At 40.4% G+C, this 20,588-nt stretch overlaps 1 protein-coding gene across 3 annotated transcripts in view; it reads left to right on the top strand.

Moving 5' to 3' along the window:
- The window catches only part of FBLN1 (fibulin 1), a 79,740-nt gene that overhangs the window by 30,576 nt on the left and 28,576 nt on the right, over positions 1-20,588 (top strand). For all 3 annotated transcript variants that reach the window (XM_015626915.3, XM_033514660.1, XM_015626916.3), the window contains exons 4-14: positions 670-841; positions 3,336-3,395; positions 5,142-5,243; positions 6,848-6,985; positions 9,118-9,255; positions 10,676-10,819; positions 11,627-11,755; positions 12,241-12,366; positions 13,212-13,331; positions 14,278-14,409; positions 14,949-15,072. In XM_015626915.3, coding sequence (XP_015482401.1) covers positions 670-841; positions 3,336-3,395; positions 5,142-5,243; positions 6,848-6,985; positions 9,118-9,255; positions 10,676-10,819; positions 11,627-11,755; positions 12,241-12,366; positions 13,212-13,331; positions 14,278-14,409; positions 14,949-15,072 — 1,385 coding nt within the window. The remainder of the gene's footprint in view (positions 1-669; positions 842-3,335; positions 3,396-5,141; positions 5,244-6,847; positions 6,986-9,117; positions 9,256-10,675; positions 10,820-11,626; positions 11,756-12,240; positions 12,367-13,211; positions 13,332-14,277; positions 14,410-14,948; positions 15,073-20,588) is intronic.

Here is a 20,588-nt window from a genome sequence, read left to right as displayed (position 1 = left end):
ATCTTCACTATTTAAAATAAAAGAAGCCTCCATGGGATTAACTTGTCCTGTCCTTGCTTCTGTGGTGTATTCCAGGGTTGCAGCTCAGCAGGTCTCAAAGAGGCAGATAATGTGTTACTCCTGGAAGCCATGTCAGGACAGTGATGCTTTTAAATAATGTCTGACTATGCTTTTCAGAGTAAAATCCTCTTTATGACCTACTAGCACAAACCTTGGATGAGGTGTGTTTGTTCATTCAAGGAGGAAATTGAGTAAGCAGGTCCAGTCAAACTGAGCCTTGCATTTCATTGAATGTATCCCATTTTAATTAAACTGGACACAAATGGGAAGCAGGGGTATGAATAGTTCTGACTTTTGGCTGGAGATTGAATCCAGGCTGTGTCGGTGGGGAGTGATGAAATCCCATATACACATGGGGAGTGCTGTGGTCCTCCACATCAGCTTGCACACACCTTCACACGTGCACAGAGAGCTGGACCCAGGTTCTGTACTTGGCCAGATGCATTGAACTCCACAGCAGGTTAAGAAATTTGAGCCCAAGTATACCAGGAGTTCTTAAAGAGTTTGCAGAAAATTTTACATCAGTTCCAAGGTGAGATAACTGGTGACATCATCATCAAGGCTCATGTTACTTTGACTTTGTTAATATTTTCATTTTCTTTTTAACAGACATGCTGTAACTGTTGCTTGCTGGGAAAGGCTGCCCAACTTCGAGGACAGAGTTGTGAACCCAACCCAAAGATAGGATATCAGTGTGGAATTGTCTTCAGAACTTGCTGTGGGAAAGGTCAAGAAGGCATTGATCTGTCCATCAGTGATTATGCTCCTAAAAAGGAGCCAGGTATTTTATTGCATACTTAGAAGAGTGAGACACAAAATGATACAGGGTACAAAGAGTGTTTTCACTTTAAATTATTTCTGTTAGAATTCCTCTAATGTGACATCTCGTCTCAGTAATTTAATGATGCATGTTTTGGAGCTCACTTTTTTGGCTAGTGATACCTGAAAGGCTGTTGTTAAAAATAAGGAAAGAGGTCACTTAGTTTCTGGTATTAGAATTTAAATGTATGAGAGCTTATTTTGGCAACTAATAATCTTATCCTAGAAGCTGAATATAAGCTATAAATTAGTTTTAAGGGCATTTTTCCCACTGATAAATACTTAATTAAAATGAAAATCAACAAACAATTGAAAATTTGTTGAAATTGCTAGAGGGCTTTTGCCAGCTCAGCAGAATGCAAATGTTGCCATTATGTCAGAGGTAAATGCCCACAAACCAGGAGGTTTTGAAATGCCTTTATTATCTGGGACAACTGATGATCTCCAGGAAGTGTGGAACCTGTTTCTTTTGATATTATCAAAAAAGAGGGTTACCTAGATGGCAGCTCTTGACACCCTTCTCTATACCTAATCCACAGAGCTGAGAGGATGAATGTGTACAGATTGACCCTTATAGACTGTTTTTTTTTCCCCTTTTTCACTTAGCACAAAGACCTGAAGCTGCAGACAAGTCATGCTGTGTGGTGTTACCCCCTTCATGGGCCACCGAGCACTGCAATTGTGCCATCTGGCTGGCAGATCACAAACAACAGATTTTGGGGGACATCATCCCATCAATCATTTAAACACAAGCCCCATCACAAAAGCTTGCACTGGTCTGCTTGAGCCAGCATGTTATCAGACTTGTTCCAGGTCTTTCAAGCCTGTCTTGTCTCAGTGTCCCCCTTATCAGGTAACATCCAGAAATGCCCTTTTGGGTGGTTTCCCTGTGTGTGTTGTTGTCTCAGCAGGGGAACTGCCCCTGTCCATTGGCACTGGCTGAGGTGACTGGATTAGCAGATCCCTCATACTCAGACATCTCTGCTAATAACAGAAATTTGCATACTCAATGTACCTGTATGGCATGAGAAATACATCATCCATGAGAACTGCGGGCACGGTGTAGAGAATTTCCCTGCTTGCCTTTGTGGGCAAGTGGCACACACAACAGCCTTTGGTATGGTTATTGTGGCACACACCAGAGGCACTGTGCATTGCAAAGCTGGGGCTGTGTCCACATGCAGGGCAGGGCAATGTTCTCATCATTCAACTAAGAAACAAGCAGGTGTTTGAACATACATCAAATAACACTATTGACAATAAAAAAAATGCCTGCAGAAAGGCACAACAAATAACACAAATAGACATTTTTTTTCATGGTGAAGAGGACATGAGGCTCCATTTTGCAAGGCAGATTTTTGGACTAGAACCTTGTGTTTGTTGTGCCATAGCAGTGCATCAGGGGCATTCTGCCGCAGGGGTAAGGCAAGCTGGCTCTCAAAATCACATAAAGTGTTGTCCACAGGTTGGACTTGGTGGTCTTGGAGGTCTTTTCCAGCCTAATTAATTTTGTGATCTCTGCTGTTGTGTCCCCAGAAGCCAGAAGTACAAAATCCTGCCAGACTTGGGCAAACTGATTTAATCAGCTCTGCATAATTGAAATGTGTCCCTATGGCTTGAGGATTCAGTGAACTAACCCAGCCTCATGCCATTGCACAAACATTGCTTTCACATCCTCTCTGCATCACTTGCTTGTAAGTGACTGCTGGTGGAATAGGCTGATGGGCAGTCACTGAAACAAGCCTAAGTTTCCTAGTCAATAAGCAGAGCATTTTGGCATTGTGTTTTTGCACACTACCAACCTACCTCTTCCCCTGTGTTCAAAGTAGTGGGGTTGGAAAAAATCCATTAGCTGGTTCTTCAGGTAAGCAGTAGGTTCAGGATGTGTTTGGCCCTTGTATGTCCTCATGTGGAGCGAAAGGGCTCTTGGGATACATACATGTGGCAGGAGCATGACAGATCAAAACTCTCCAATGTGTATATTTGAAAGAATGCCATAAGTATGTGCCCAAAAACTTAGGTGTGGACTTCTTTTTGAAATGAAATCTAAATAAATAACTGAGGTTAATCTGGTTTTCATTAAATCTCTGAGCACCCCAAGCTACTACAAAGTCAGTGGAAGCCAAGCATGCCTCAACAGCATGCCTTATGAAAATGAGGTTAAGCTTTGGTTAAAACTCTGACATTAAGAATCTGCATTTGAAAATCTCAGTCCATATATAATCTATGATCACGGTGTGACTTTCATATTGAATCAGTCAGATGGAAAATGCCCCATGGCCATGTGCCTTTGAATGTCAAATTTAAGCAAGAAATAGCTGTAAAATATGTAAATAATGATTATTAATTTTGTTCTAGTTTGTCCAATACCCTGGTGTGAGTTCCATCCCATGCACACAGTGTTTTACCTTGCAAAGAGAAGTGCTTTCTCTAATGCCTATCTCCCCTCTTTTTAGCTGAAATTTCAAAGGAGGAACTAGACCAAGAAGATCCTTATCTGCATGATGGCTGCAGAGGTGAGTCAGGTGACTAGTCCTGCTAGCCAGCTCTTTTGTGATTGCTTTCAATAAAGTGAAGCCAAATTAGATCTAGAGATTACCCAAAGCCTTTTGTTTAGGATAGTTATGGGCAAAAAAACATGAGGAAGAGCCTTTCCAAAGAGTAATGGGCCATTATGTGATGCCTAAATAGTTACTAAATACAGGGGAGGCATTGTCTCTCACAGTGGAGTCCATCCTATCCAACTGAAGCTGACACAATGCATTTAACTTCTACTTAACTTCTAGTGGGTAATACCTCAGAAGTCTCACCCTTGAACCTGTGGAGTACTTTGGATTCATTTTCTTCAGAAAATGGTGATCCTAAATTAAATATGTGCATCTTTTATTCCTCCCTTGGTGCTTGATTATCAGGGTGATTGAATATGAAATTAAACTTATTTCTGTTCGAGATGCATCACCTGAAAAAAAGGAAGACCAAAGTTTCTATAGTCCTGATTAGTCATGCTGCTCTGACTCTTTAAAAACATGCATTTGGAATACTGCTCTGCTAAGTATTCTGATTTATTGCTTGTCACATGTGATTTACATGTCTGTAAACCTAAACCAGCAGTGATTCATTGTTTTCTGCCAGCATTTCAGAACTCAGAAACGTATTTAGGATAAAATCAATTTAATAGGCTTGTATTCCAGTTGCAAAATTATTTACTGTGCTCCATGTTCTACAGCTGTTACACTGTGGAGAGAATGGGAATATCTATCAGGTCATTAGTGAACCAGAGTCAACAGTGCCTCTCCAACAGCAAATCCAGTTGCTGATTAAGAGAGATGACATAGAAATATGTGTTACATATTTTCCTAGCATTATTTCTTCATGCAATCAGTTGCTGTATTTCTTAATCAGCTGCCTGCAGGAGATGGATTGGTATTGCTCATTGCCAATTGGTGGTTCTGTCTACAGCATATTTTCTGATAAACCTGGCATGTCAGAAGTACTTGTAATTTTTTGAACAGGGGAAACTGAAATTTCCTAGGCAATGGAACTTCCAGCAATTTGTTTTGGAGCACCTTCATGTTACATGGGGAAATTAGTTCTGTTCATCTAACACTTCCACTACAGGCTTTACTGTGTCAGGATGGAGCTCACAGTATTAGCAGAGATTCAGAGAGCAGAGGCTGTTGATCTCAACCACAAAGCTATGGTTCCACCTGATTTTCAGTTCCCACCTAATTTTCAGTGATTTAATGGCCCTGTCGTCATTAGAAATTGTTGTACTTTAAAAAATATTTATAATATATAATTATTTATAAAGTAGCTGCAATTGCTCACATGGATTGTGCCTATCTCAAACCTCTTGTTTAATACCTATCCAGCCATTCTAAAAAACAGGACATGGGTTCTGTTAGTACTAAGAATATCTGCAGCCTTACAACAAATATTTGGTTTTGGAAATATATAACCTTTTCTCTATTTTTAGAATATGAAGCATTTTTAATATTCATTTCTATTTTAACAAGATCAGAAAGTTTTCTTAAAAATAAGCCAAATTTTGTGTAAATTCTATGTAGTATTCTCTTTCTGTTTGTCAGAATAACCCTTCTTGTATACATTTTTAGAGCTTTCAGTGCTTAGCCCTTTCTTTCTTGTGTATATGTGTATTAACTTCTTTTCTAAATAAATCAAGTGTCCTGTAAATTAATGGTTTGTTTCAGCTTCTATGAAGAGCCTCTTAATTAAATAAGACCTTGTAACATATCCATTAGGTGGTGGTCCCTGCTCTCAGCAGTGCAGAGACACAGGATCCAGTTATGTCTGCTCCTGCTTTGTTGGCTATCAGCTTCAACCAGATGGTATCACCTGTGAAGGTAAAAGAAATAAAGCCATTGTTTCGATTATAAACATTCTTGTTTTAAAATAGCAAGAATAGATACAAAAATACCCAGAGAGAAGAGACCAGAACATGCTTATGTCAGCTGGGGAAAGAGGTGAAGTCATAAAAAGTTGATTTGAATAAAGTGCTGAAATGAGAATTGTGGGAAGATGAAATTAAGGAGGGTCAGTGGAAAAGGTGGAGAATTTAGAATGGAGAAGAGACAGAGTTTGAATGTTTTGCTGTGAATAAAACCAAAATGGAATACCTATTCTCTCTTGTGAAAGTGGATTGTTATTGATAAGGCAGACAAAATAAATAGAGTAAGATTCTTTAGCATGTTAAGGACAGAACTGACAGAAATGATTAATGTTCTAGATTCCATGAGTGGCATGGGAATTGTCAAGGAAGGGTTGTTAGTTTCTCCCAGAAGAACTGGTTCTTTCACACCCCCCCACCTCTTGAGTGTGGTCAGGCACTGAACAGGCTCCCAGGAATGGTCACAGCTCCAAAGCTGCCAGAGCTCCAGGAGTGTTTGGACAGCGCTCTTAGGCACAGGAGGGGATTGAGGGGTGTCTGTGCAGAGCCAGGAGTTGGACTGGATCATCCCTATGGATCCATCCCAATTCAGCATATTCTAATCTGTGACATCAAATGAAATGGGCTGGGATAGAGGTGGATTTTACTTCAGGCATGTGCAATGTGCCATTTGGTTCTGAGCTAGTGAGCCCAGGCTCCTTGTTGCTGAGGGATATAAGCCCTTCTAGGGCACAGTTCACCTTGCCCATCCTGCATAGCTGTTCAAGGATGACAAGTGCTCCAGATGAAGAGCACCTTTTTCTGTCAGTGACTGGAAATGGAGTCTTAAGTGGCTTAAATACAAACTCCAGAATATAAAATAAATATTGGTGACTGGTCAGATTAACACTAACCTAGTTGGACATATAAAAAGGAAGAGCTTTTACATTTGATACACATGGATGTCAGATTTTTTTATGCATTCAAAGTTAGAATGAAAAAAATTCACAAAGGAAATGTCTATCAGTAGCTGTGAAGTATAAAATCCAACTTGGCTCAGGGAGTCCCTAATCCATATGTTGGTGGGATGCAGAGCAAGGCGAGGATTTCTGAAAGTTTACCTCATTCATATAGTCACTATAATCTGACCATGAAATCACTAAGTTTGGAAAAGACACTTAAGATCATTGAGTCCAACATAAACCAAATATTGCCAACTCTACTAGCTGACCATGTCTACACATCCTACCTCTAACAACCTTAGACATGTCTGGAGACATCATGTACTGCTAGACTCAATCAGATGATGACTGCTTTCACTCAGCTGACTTTCCTCTTCTTAAGTACAGTGAATCAGTGAGTCCTGGAACCAACAGGGTCCAAATCTCTTTGCTGGCTCATGCCCTGGCAACAGCTGTGTAGTGGGATGTGAGGCCAAATCCACACCATTGTATTCTGATGCTCAGAGGAGTGCCTGGTTGGAGGTGTGCCCATAGCTAGCCTTCAGATTCTTCTCTTCCCATCTTCATGCTTCTTATTTACTCTCTCTTATTTCTTTTTAAATAATTTGGCATGCTGTAGATATTAACGAATGTATCACTGGGACACACAACTGTGGGATTGGACAAACCTGTGTCAATACCTTGGGATCCTTCCGCTGTCAGCGGGACACGAGCTGCGGAACTGGTTATGAGCTAACAGATGACAGTCGTTGCAAAGGTATGTCCTGTGCAGAGAAACTAAAATCTTCCAGGCTTAAGTTAAAAATGAAGCACATCATCATGTTGTGCTCTTTGGCTTTTGGTCAATACACGTGTAATTGAGACATACACACTTCAAGGACAGCAGTTTTCCCACCTATCGCCTTGCAGATTACCATGCAGCTGGGGGCTGCTGCAGAGACTTCCAGGAGAGATAACTCTGTTTCACATTGGCAATTTGTGTTGCATGTTAGGAGCTGCTCTGGTGACCAAAACCAGTGATTATGAAGGCCCAGAACTCACACTATGCACAATACCCTGGAGATTATTTCTGGCTAGCTCCAGTCTGGTATGCTGAATTGATTGCTCATGAGTGACTGGAGTGCCTAAGTCCTTCTCTTGGAGCATAAATAATGGTTTAGATGCACCTGAATGAATCAGGTTTGCACATTCTGGAGTGTGAACCAAAGTGGAGAAACCAGGTGATTCAGTTTGGAAATGTGAAGGTAGATGCATCTTTAGAAAAAGAAAGTAAGCTTTTATCCTAAGGAAGTTACAAAGGGATTAATTTATTAATCACAGCATTCCTAGGGATTTAAAAATGTAAAGAGGCTAAAACCACACAAACATAACAGTCTTTCTTACTAAAAAAGTTACTTATTTCAAGTTCCATCTAGCTTATAGAATGCTATCATTTGTATCTGTAACTTCACCTGGCATGCTGCATTTACAGAAATATAAATTAGCAGTTAACCCCAGTTGATGTGGAATTGGTTTTCACTAATGAGAAAGTCTGTTCTGCCTAAGCTTAGAATGGTTTATAAGTAAATATAAATGTAGTAAATGAGTAAATTAACTCAACTGAAATTTTAGGTAAGGTTTTACAGTAGGAACTGATCAGTGGTTTATGAATAGATTAAATAAAAAAGCTGATGAGCAAACTCCAGTGCAAAACCTGCAGAATATCAGGCAAGGTTTTTTGAAAGCATCATGGTGTAACTGTGGTCCATTTGAAGTAACACTTCTGGTGGTTTGAATGACATCAGACTTAGGCCAACAAATAGCTTGCTGGCAAGTATTAACATATTTTCCTGTTGATAAAAAGGAGTACAGATAGTAAATTATACCCACCACTAATGTTAGAAAGTTCTTATCTGGGTAAGATATGTTAATAACATTATTTATTAATGTTATGTTAATAGTGATAAAAATTAAAAATGAATAATATTCATGTATAGTTTTTAAATGCCAGGTAACATGACTGAGTTGTGCTACATGTAGAACCCTGCTGAACCCAGTTCAGTATTAACCCAGCCTAAAATTCAAATGGTCTCCAAACTCATTTTTTAAGTCCCACAAAACTCTAGGGCTACTTTTGTATCAACTGCATGAATGAGAAAGCTGAGGTATCCTGTTGCTGGAGAGTTTCTGTATTTTGATAGCTTTAGGAGATTTCATCCCATTTCCAGATGGCAAACATTAAATTTTAGTTGCTTTATGTGGACAAGACTATATTAGTGAGTGAAGCTTCATTTGCCATTGTCTTCTTTATCTGCTTTACATGAACAAGAATTTATTCACAAATATTTATTGTTTATTCTGAACTGGAGTAAAATATTAAAGTAAGCAGAAGTCATATTTATGTGCATTTTAATGCATGATAATGCAGGGATATTGCAAGCCTTTATATGGATGGGAATCAAGGCCAATTAATTCACTTATGAAAGAAATGAACAATATCTGCATTGGATCTAAATTAAAATTAAAATTGCACTTGGGTAATTAAATCTTCCTGACTTCAAAGCTAAGCACACTGCTGAATCAAGGCTGAGCAGTGCTGAATGTGGTGCTTTAGGTACTCTATAATAGCCTTGAATCATTTAGTTTTGAGAACTAAACTTGTAAAGCATAATGTGCACAGACACACCCCTATATACAAGATTAATCGTAAAATCATAAAAAAATCTTAACCTACCTGGTTTTACTAAGATCTTTTTTGAGGTAGTAAGTCAGATTGATCCTAGATCACAGAATTCCAGGAAGATATGCTGAAGTTTAATCTATGTGATGATTTTAACTATGTCTTATGTTTTAAATGTAATGGAAAACCTGTCAAATTCCTGCTAACAATTTTTTTTTGTGATGTACCAGATATTGACGAATGTGAGACTGGTACTCATAACTGCCCCCCCGATTTTATCTGTCAGAATACTCCAGGATCTTTCCGCTGCCGACCCAAGCTACAGTGCATGAGTGGGTTTATACAAGATGCACTAGGCAACTGTATTGGTAAGGCATGTTCTTTTCTTGGGAAATACTCAGGTGTTGCCTGGGAGAAAAGTTGTGGTTTCACTGAGTGGGCTCTGAGCTGCTCAAGCTATCCTTCATCTGTGCATGCATTGCTCTTTCCACAGGTAAGAGTGACAGATGAAAGCCATTTAAATAAAGGACTTCAATATTAGATCGCTATATTTAATGAGTGCATTACCTAAGGTGGTTAGCTGCTTAAGGCTTTGGGTGTTTTATCTGAAACAAAATTTGTAAAAATTGTGATATATTTTATCTAACTCTGTCCAAAAGGTTTTAGCTAAGGCTTTGTGTAGAAAGCTGACGTCCTCTGCAACACCCTTTGGTGTTAGTCTGCTTGGTTTTACAGGCATGTAGGTCTTCCCAGACCTGTCCCACATTACAGCCTATCAATAATCTTATTGTGTATGAGAAAGATGGGAAAGTTATATCATATTGTGGAGAGGAGTTTTACTTTAAAGGCTGATGACAATCTTGTCAGGCCAATGCATTTTTTCCAAGACTCCCCAAAACCAGAATTATACCCTGCATATAAATGCATTAAAATGACTGGTTTCCAGCAGACTCTTTATGGATTTGTCTAATGTGACCTACAAATCTATCAGTTATTCCCTTGAGTATTATTTTCAAGTCTCAACTCAACTTTTAATTCCCCCATTGGCGTAGCAAGTCTTGGACTTGTGGAACTGGCCGAGCAGCAGTGGCTGCCAAGTTGCACTCATTACCAGCCCCTTGTTCTCCTGTAGTGTTGAAATCTGACACTGGAAACAGACTGAAAACAAAACTGCAGCCTTTAAAATGAGGGGGGGCAGTGCCTGTGCACAGCAAACCCTTTGAAGGTGCACACCTGCCACAGGTAGTGCCAGGTCCGTGGCAGCTTTTGATTAACTTGCTGTCGTGGGCATCAGTAAAGCCACATCAGTTTGCAGCATGCCAATGGCTCATAAAATACATTTGCTCAAAAGATTTAGGCAGTTTCATAGCCTAACTTTACACACTGGGAACAAAGTGCTGCTCTGTGTGGAGCTGAGGGGATTTTGTTGTTGGATTTGTGACTCTGATCATCCTGTAGAAGCTAAGAGCTCAATCAGAACTCAGAGAGAGAACCAGTTAAGCTGGTGAATTGAATTGCTGATTAGCTCTTTTTATGTTTAGCAGAGAATTTTAAAGGCTTTGAAACAAATACAAGATCTACACCAATTTCCACTGCTTTTCTGTGGTATCAATGGCTTTTGTACCTCCCAGTCTTCACTCCAGAAGCATTCTACCAGTGAAGCTAAATGTCATGAATAGTTGTCTTCTCCCACAGGCAGAACTTTTCTCTGAAGGGTTATATAATTAGAGCATCTTACCTTAAACCTCTTGAGACTGGAAAAAGTTACACTGACTTGTGCTCTTGTAGATATCAACGAGTGTCTGAGTACCAACATGCCGTGCCCAGCTGGGCAGATCTGTATTAACACCGACGGCTCCTTTACCTGCCAGCGAATCTCACCCAGCTGTGGCCGAGGTTACCACCTCAATGAAGATGGAACAAGATGTGTAGGTGAGTGACAGTCAGGAAGAAAAAGCAGTTCTAAGAGAATAGCTCACATATATAATTTATGTTTACCAGTTTCTTGCGCTTTGCCTAGGTTTTTATCATTCCCACAGTCAATTCTTGATCCTGTTCTTTCCCTCATGGCAGTGCCAGCAAGTGAAGAATGACAAGCATCCATCCTCTGTCCTTCATAAAACTCATGAAACCCTACATTTTGAGAAGAGGAGTAATGATTATCAGCCCCCATAAATAGCATTGACTGTGACTGCACCAATGGAACAAGGCTGTGTGGTCCCAAATCTCCTTAGTACAGAGATAACACATGCTCAATTTAATGCCCTACAGAAGCCATTCAAAAAGCACTGAAAGACATTTGGCTGGCTTTTAACTGAGGTGGTTTTTGCAAAGAGAGGCATTTTTGTATTTGTTTTCAATTTCTGCGAGTGGCTAATCAAAGCACTACTGATGACTCTGGATCTCAGACATCTTAGACTAGATGAAGATCTGACCCACAAATCCTGAGTGTGCATAATAAAACAATTTTGCAGCTAAATTCCTCCAAAGATTGCCTGGTTACTTCATCGCTTTCCTCCCAAGTCCATCAACATTAAAGACACCTTAGAGCTAACCTGCTTTGGTACAGATAGTTTGGATTTGTGACTCTGATCTTGTAAAAGCTGAGAGCAGGATAACAGCTTGTTTTCTGTTTCAAAATACTTTATAAACACCAGGGGACAAAAAAATATGTTAACATGTTGCTGTTCTCTCAATTTGCATACTCAGAAGTGTACTTCAAATCACTTTTTGTTTTAGATGTGGATGAGTGCTCATCCTCTAACCAGCCCTGTGGAGAAGGACACATTTGTATCAATGCCCCAGGCAATTACCGCTGTGAGTGCAAAGCTGGCTATACTTTTGATGTCATCAGTAGGACATGTATTGGTAAGTTACAGCATCAGACTAAATACTTGCAGCCATGGCACTTACAGAGTGGTCCTGTGTAAAGAATGTTACTGCTCTCTGCATGCCCTCTGTCATCAGAATGTAAAATTGACTGCTATATTATTTGGCTGACTCTAAAGCCATATTAAAGAACTGCTGATACTTCAAAGGAAGCTGTGTTAGTATTGTCAACATGTTATCTGCTATCCTGTTAAAAGGTGTGAGAGTGTGTGTAATTGTTTTCTGTGATATTTTTATAAGCGAAAGATTCCTTTGGAAGATCAAAGCAACTTTCTTCTGTATAGATCTAATCCAATTATACTCTGGGGGGCTTCTAAATAACCATTTTGAGGATTTCTTTTCTCTTTATTATGAAATTTAAATCTGGAAAAGAACAATTAAACTTTTATAATCACTTTCTTGTCCAACTGGTACCACAGTGAGCCAGCCAATCCACAGACCTCTCTGTGTGTTCATCATTGCAGATATCAATGAATGCAGACGCTACCCAGGCCGCCTCTGTGCTCACAAGTGTGAGAACACTCCTGGTTCCTACTACTGCACGTGCACCATGGGCTTCAAACTTTCAGCTGATGGTAGATCCTGTGAAGGTACGGCTGTCAATGCTTTGGTTGTGGAGTGTGAGAAACAGCTCATTGTTCTTTCAGCTGTTTTTTATTTTAGCTTGCAAGGCTGCACTGGAATGGCACGAGAAATCATCACAGTGCAGTCCTTTTGATTACATGAATGCTGCTGCTCTTAGTCGAGGCTTCTATAGCCCACAGCTTGAATATATCGCCCTTAGACTGGCACATCTGACAGGACAAGATGACAGAGCCTCAAACTGCGCCAGGGAGGCTCGGGCTGGACATCAGGGAGATTTTCGTCCCTGAAAGGGTGGTCAGGCATCAGAAGGGGCTTCCCAGGGAGGTGGTGGAGCTCCCCTCCTGAAGGTGTCTGAGGAACACCTGGATGTGGCACTCAGTGCTCTCATCTGTGGTGACAAGGTGGGGCTTGGTCACAGGCTGGACCCGATGGTCTTGGAGGTATTTTCCAACCTGAATGGTTCTGTGATTCTGTGATGCAGAGGTGTATGGGTCTGCATTTGCTGCACTTTGAAGGGTGGCTCAACTCAATCAGGTTCAAAACCTTCAAAAAACCAGCCTTGCTGATATCCAGACACAGAAACGTAAGTGTTGGCCTAAATATTCCCTCCCAGTCTCACACCTTGAAATGCAGTAGGAAATTACAGCACAGTGCAGATTAACCTATATTGCCAGACCTTGTTAAGAGCAACACTCAGAGACCCCTATTTCCAGCTTACTCAGTGATGTGTGCCATCCCTTTGTAATATAAAAATAACAAACAACCATCTAAAATGTTGTCTTATTCCAGTATTAGGAGTGAAGAATATTGCAAGAAATTTGGGGTTCAGGTTTGTAACTTTGCATTTCAGATTTGAACGAGTGTGAGAACAACCCCTGTAGTCAAGAGTGTGCCAATGTGTACGGCTCCTACCAGTGCTATTGCCGCCGTGGATTCCAGCTCAGTGACATCGATGGCATTTCGTGTGAAGGTGAGACCCATGGCACTGCAGGGAGAGAGACAGTGGGTGGGCATTTCTTATTGTTGCTGTAACAAACATGAGCAATTCCACATAATTTTTTCATTTAAATATTTGAGTCTCTTTGGTATTTTCTTGTGAGACTGTATTCAATGAAGGTCTACCACCCATGTCCTTTTCCAGAGGGATCTCTTTGCATGTGTGTTGTCATTTTTGCTGCTTACACTGAACTGTAGCTTGGCACACTTTTGTAACTTGACAGAAATTTGTCTTTTTCCTGAGGAACTACCAGAATTTCTAGTCTTCAGCCAGTGAAGATATGAGCATATTTATGTTACATATGTAATATATGATATTACCAGGTATTTAATGTATGAAATTATTCTATGAATTTATGATTGAAATATATATAATATTATATATATATATATATATAGCTATAGCTATATATAAAATTGAAATTATTATATGAAATTATTATTTTTGTGGCTGGTTCTGAACTAATGTGTTCCTGAATACAAGGAGGATGTGGCTGTGACCTCACGGATAAGACCCTGAACTTGGACTTAGGTCTCCAAGACTTACTGAACAGTGAGGCCTTGGGCAGAACACTTAATTTTAATTTCCTTTTTGTAAAAACAAGGATAAAAATATTCCTCTGACTCCCTTTTATAAAGCACTGCAATACATGTCACTGTAAAGTGCTTTCCCTCATCCATTACTTTGTCTCTTGTGTTCTCTTATAGCTTTTAATTTTCTTCAGAGTTCCATTTATTCCTGAAAATCTTTGCTGATTAGTTGTTATTGGCTAAAGCCACACCTATCTGATGATCTTCTTCATTGCCCAGAAATTAGAACCATCAAATTGTGCTTGAAGCTCATAGCAGGAACACTGTACATGTGCACTGGGTTGAATGCCATGAACACATAATAAATGAGTGGTGTTTTTTCCTTGCAGATATTGATGAATGTGCATTGCCCACTGGAGGACATATCTGTTCCTTTCGGTGCATTAATATTCCTGGGAGCTTTCAATGTACTTGTCCCTCCACTGGGTACAGGCTGGCACCCAATGCACGCAACTGCCAAGGTGGGTTCAAGAGCTGCTGGGAGATCCCACTGGAATTCTGACAAGTTCTAGCAGTTTTTGTGTTTAAAAGATGCCTTTCCTATGAAATTATAGGTAATGCAGTACACATCAGCCAGACATCTGAAGCAAAAAGTCTTTTATAATAAATATACAGGACATTTCATTTACAAAGTAATTCAGTAGAGACTACTTTTTAAAACATTATTAAATAATTATAAAAAATTCTTACAATGAAGATTCCCAACGGTGAAATGCTATGAGTTAGTTTAGCCATCAAAAGGAAATAGCCTGCTGTAAACCTGTCAGCAAATATTTAGGTCTTGTCCACTTAGTGGCACTGCTGCTCTTCCTTTTCTTCCTCTTGCTGGTTGGTTGGGTTAGTGTTCTTCTTTGTTCTTCTGCCCTCCCCTTGCCATCCTGTAGTGATGTTTAACTGCACCCCATGTCCTGTAGTATCTAACAGGACACTGTCATTGTCTGGCATCTGCAAGGAGAGGAAAAGCACATGTTTAATCCAGTGCCCTGTTTCCATTTGGCAGATATCGATGAGTGTGTTGCAGAAAGCCACAACTGCTCTTTCAATGAGACCTGCTTTAACATCCAGGGCGGCTTTCGCTGCCTGTCTTTGGAATGTCCCGAGAATTACCGCAAGTCAGGAGATACGTAAGTACCTTATTTTTCAAGGTCAAACAGGTTTTTGGTGGCATTATCTCCTTAATGTCATGCCACTGATAACTGAACACACAGCAGTTTCTAGCAAATATGTATTGTATTGGCAGGCCTACCCTATGTTTTGCACACACAGGTCTGGTTTCTTTCTCATGCTCCTCTTTCTAAGATTTGCACCATAATGATCCCCAGAGCCACAAGCAGATACTCTCTGGCTGGCTCCCTTGCAGGCAGCATGATGGGAGGCCTACCTTCGGCTTTGAAATTCTTGGCTTTTATTTCAGAATCACACACAGTCTTTCCTTACTGTCACACTTCAGCTAAAGGAATCTTTTTAGCTCCCTCTCTGAATTCTCACCTGTACTCTTGCAAAGCATTGCAAGAATGTCATATTTTTGGTACCATTTAATTGAATCATAGAATATTAAGGGGTTAGAATAGACCTTAAAAATCATCCATTCCCAGCCCTCTCTGCCATGTGCAGGGACATGTCTGACTAGACCAGTTTGCTCAAGGCCATATCCAGCCTGGCCTTGAGCACTGCCAGGGTTGGGGCATCCACCCTCACAATGAAAAGTTTCTTCCTAATATCTTATATAAATCTCCCCTCTTTCAATTTGTATCCAATTTTCACCTGTATTACAAAACCTGGTAATCCTAGCAAGGGTCGTAACTGTGTCTCTAACCTTGCTCAGAGATAGTCTGTGCATTCTGGTACAGAAAATAGGAGACAGCTCTGGGAGGAGGGGCAGCTGGCAGCTCTTTTATACCCATCAAATAGTGCCAGCAGAGAGAAGTTGTTGAAAACTCTCAGATGTGTAGCTGAAGTTTATGGCTGGTGAAGGTGATGCTTTACCTCCTGTCCTGTGGCTTTCTGGCCACTAGCCATTCTTCCAAAGGCTGCTTTATGATCCCCCTGTGTGTCCTGTACTCAGGTAAGTGTGTGCTCCACCAGCCAGGGAGCAAACCAAACAAATCACATTTGTTATCAGCCCACTACTGCTTTTCCCAGTCAGTGTTGGTATGGCCACCATCTGTTAGACAGACCTGAGTACTTTGTGCCTCCTCTGTAGAATGAAACCAACACTCATGTTCATCTTAGGAATTTTGTGGGTATTAGTTAGTTTGCATTCGGGCCTTAGTCTTTGAAATGTCATATAAGTGGCACAGCAAATTTATTTGATCAGAATGCTGGAGAGAAAGTTCATGTGTAAACCCAGCTATTTATAAAATATGCTTGTGTTCTGAGAAGGCTAATAGGAATTAAATTTTAAATTACATTTGCCACATCAGTGACCAAGCAGTGCCTCATGATGCAGATGTTCTCTTTACTTGCAAGACTGTGGGTTCATTGGTATCCACATTTTTTAAAAAATGCAACATGCAATGGTCCACTAGGCAGAATTAGCAGATTTCTACTCTTACGGAGTTCAACTTATAAAATACACATTCCATTTCATTTTCTCACTTGTCTGTATTTTACATCATTGGCTATTTGCAATCTTTTGGGAAAACAGTAGAATGTCTGAATTGTTTTTCTGTGTCTAGGTTGTTGGGCTCCGTAAATCAGGTTTACTCTGCCTAACTCAAACCTACTCATAGGGTGAGATCTTTCTGATGTGTTCAGGCTATAATTAGGCTGAGTCAGACACAAATCCTACAGTTGCTCAGTGAAATTCTAATTATTTTAATTCCTTTAGTTATAATCTTGTTGGATTTATTAGGTTTTCCCCCTCAACAGCTACAGGTAGTTACTAAATGCATTGTTGAAAATGTGTTTGCATAAAGACAATGTGAGTTCATTGTTACCGGCGATGAAGTGCAGCAGTTCTGCCAGGTGCTCTCAGCTGGGACACGAATGTTGTACCAGTGTGCTGGAGTCAGGGTTTATGGGTGAGATTACCTGGTGCTCACTGGGGAGCACTTTCATAAAATAGCTCTTTAGCACGCTTTTTACATCCAAACTACTTTACATCTCCTTGACTGAATCAGTTCTGCATATACACCCCAGCAGGGATGTATAGCCAGAATATCTTTGTTACTTTCTGCATGATAATGGCATTAAATTGCTTTTTCAACAGGCTCTAGAATCAAAGGAGTTGGCTTCTTATCACATCTAGTACAGATACCATTTTTTCTTTCCTTTTTATTCAAAACACATTCCAGTTTCACCAACTTGGTACATAAGAAAGACAACATATTGTTCCATTCCCATCAAGCTGGCAACTCAGGCATTTTTTTTACCCTGTTCCCCATTACTTTCTTTGGAATAGCTATGATTTAATAGGCCTCAGTCCTGTAAATCCAAGCTTCTTTATTTTTATTTTTCTTTAAAATCCTTATGTGCAGGCAACAGCACACAGTGATCCAGAAGCTTCTTTACCCAATACCTGTAAAGGAGAGTTTTTTGCATGGTGGATGCTGCAGGGGTGAAGTAATTGCAGTATCATCCCAGGCTATGGGCTGAAACCTCAGGATGCTGTTTAGATACTCTGAGCTCCAGGAAGAAACAGTCTGTGTTATCTTCCCCAAAGACAGTAAAATGCCTGGCCTGATCTAAATGCTAACAATTTCATTGAAGGCCTTATCTCTTTTACTTAAATTCTGCTTTTTGTTTTTCATTGATCAGTCCATAGGCTTGGTTTTTTCCCCAGGAAAGATAAGATCTGCTGCTCCACATAATAGAATTCAGCTTGCTGCACTGCCTTGCCAAACCATTTTTCTTTTCAAATTGCATAACAATTACCTTCTCTTTATATGGCATTGAAACATTTCTAATATTTAAGCCAACAAAAATAGGAGAAAAGATAAAGAAGCATTTATGGCAACATGTCAGGTGTGTGCTGCATTGAGCCAAATGGGGAACTATTTGTATTTTCTAGACATGCCTGCATATTATTAAGGTTTCCTGGTGCTTATCATTATTAAGACGTGTTTTTAATTCCTTAAAATTTTGCCAAAGTGTAACCAATGGTTGAAATTTTAAATGCCAGGTGTCTGACTCGGGCTCAAGTTTTGGCAAATTTCAGCCAGAGCTGTTCACCCATTTCCAAGAACAAATGTAGAGAGGAACACGCTGTTTTGTGTATTTTAAAGACATTTTGGTGATACTTTTTAAAAATTATTTTAACAGTTTGCTGTCATGGTATGGAGCAGAAATCTGAAATTTACTAGGAAATTGCTTTTGTGCTTTTTGTCATCCTTACCAAAATCCTCTGAAACATTTGAAATTACAAACTTTGTAAAATTGCATTCAGCCCTGTTTTTTTTTTCATAAACCTTAGGAAATTAACAGCTTGATGGGTAAACTTAATCCACTCTTCTATGCCAAAATAGGCTCAGATGTACCTGGAATCTTTCTGAGAGTTCTTTATTTAACTTTTCCTTCAAGTCCTTGAATGATAAGGATTTCATAGCCTCAGTTGCAATCAGTCTTTGTGTTTGGCTATCTGCCTTACTGCAATTTAATTCTTCCTATCACTAGAGAGGTCTTTTTCTTCCAGCAACAAAGAGTTCACTTCTGATTTAGTGATCCTGAGCTTCTTATTGCCCTTCAAAGCAGTCTGAGACATGCAGGCCTAACTCCCCAGGCTGTCTGAGCCTGCTCCCACATGAGGAGAGGAGCCCAGTCTGTCTGTCCTGGGCCAGACACAGCCCCAGCTTCACAGATAAGCGAGCTGCTTCTAGCACAGGTGAGAGGAGCCAACTTGGTAAGAAGAAATGCATACTTTGAGATAAGGAGGCTGAATGTAGGGAGGGAAGGCTCTGAAGGTATGTCAAGGTGAGGTGAAGGAGCCTGGAGATGCTTCAGGGGTAGCAGGTAAAATGGGGTAAAACTAGAGAGAAAGGGGGCAACCATAGGGGTCAAGACATTATGGTCAAGGGTGATTGATATCAGGGAACTAGTGACAAGACAAGAGGACATCAGGAAGAATTTCTTCACTGAAATGGTTGTCAGGTATTGGCAGGGGCTGCCCAGGGAAGTGATGGAGTCCCTGTCCCTATAGCTGGACGTGGCACTCAGTGCTCTGGTCTGGGTGACAAGGTGGAAATCAGTCAAGGCTGGACTTGATGGTCTTGGAGATATTTTCCATCCTTTAATGATCCCATAATTCTATTCCAAATTTGGATGAGGACCATCAGAGGAAGGAATAATCCTTTGTGTGGGATGGCCACACGAAGATCCTGAGGGAAAGGATCTGTGCTTCGGGCTGTGAGGTGGATACTGAAAGAACTATATATCATCCAGGAGAGAATGGAGCAAGAAAAGGAGGATTGGCACTGGCTGAGTAGACAGTCCTGATGCCAAATATTTGAGTGAGCAGCAAGGGCCATAGTCTAGGAGAGGGGATAGGGAGAAGAAACTAGATTAGGAAAGATAGATGAAGGACACAAAGATAGGATGTAAATGCTCAGTGCTGAGGCGAAACAGAATATAGTTCTGTCTCCTCTACAGCTTGAAATGTTCTAGAGATTTTCCATCTCCAGACAGGAGGAGCACACAGGGTGCTTGTCCATCCTCACTACTACTCTCCTGTATCCTGTTTTCCTTCCTGAAACAGGGCTCCAGATTCTCCTCTGGTTAAGAATTTTCTATGAAGACCAACTATCAGTTGGTTTCATTTCCTTAAAGTTCTGGTCTGTTTAAGGCAAAAACCACTTCCCTGCACAGCTGATCATTAGCATCAATACCCATGATGTGGAGAAGGCTCACTTGGACCTCATAGTGTGTTGCAACCTGCTGAAAAGAAGTGCACACCAATGATAGCACAAGCAAGAGCCTTTGTAGTGGAATATATTCTAGGAGGCCTGGAAGACAGTTCTGGAGTTCTGGAAATCTGCAGCATAGAATGTATACTGAGGGTATAGCTCACTTACAAACTTGGTTAGTTGCTCAGCATGTTGAGCTGGTTTCCCTGTAAGAAGTAAATCATAAAGCCATAAATATTGCTGAAAAGTTTGTTTTCCTTCAGTACATGAGGAATTGTTGCATACCACCTTTGAGCACAATGAAGTGGAAACTTTACTCAGAAATTAACGTGAGGGAAGGCACAAAATATTTTTCTTCTTGTTTTTTGATTACAAAATTTTCCATTTATTATCTACAAATGTAATTCCTCTAGTTTTGGTATTTATTTTTTTTTTTTGTCAGTGTTTGGTACATGAAATTCAAACTGGGAGTAATTCTTTGAAACCAATATTTCAGCCACATAAATAAACATAAGAGAAGAGAGTAGAAAGCGAGCTAAAATAACTGTGTTCAAATCCAGGAACAAACATTTAGCAGCAGTATACACTTTTGTAGCCCATGTACCTGATTTCAGACTTTTGCAAAGACAGCTGCCCCTGGGCTCTGGGCTGGTTTTCTCTGGCAGCACTTTCTGCCCCCTCAGCACTCCCCTCTCCTGCTGGGCCCCTTGGCTCTGTCCCGTGCTCTCAGTGTGGTGGCAGGACACAGGAGCTCTACAGGCAGCTCACCTGTCCCACAGAGCTGGGCAGCACCCGGGGCT

Source organism: Parus major, chromosome 1A (genome assembly GCF_001522545.3).
Source record: "Parus major isolate Abel chromosome 1A, Parus_major1.1, whole genome shotgun sequence".
Lineage (NCBI taxonomy): Eukaryota > Metazoa > Chordata > Aves > Passeriformes > Paridae > Parus > Parus major.
This window is presented reverse-complemented; position numbering and strand designations above follow the sequence as displayed.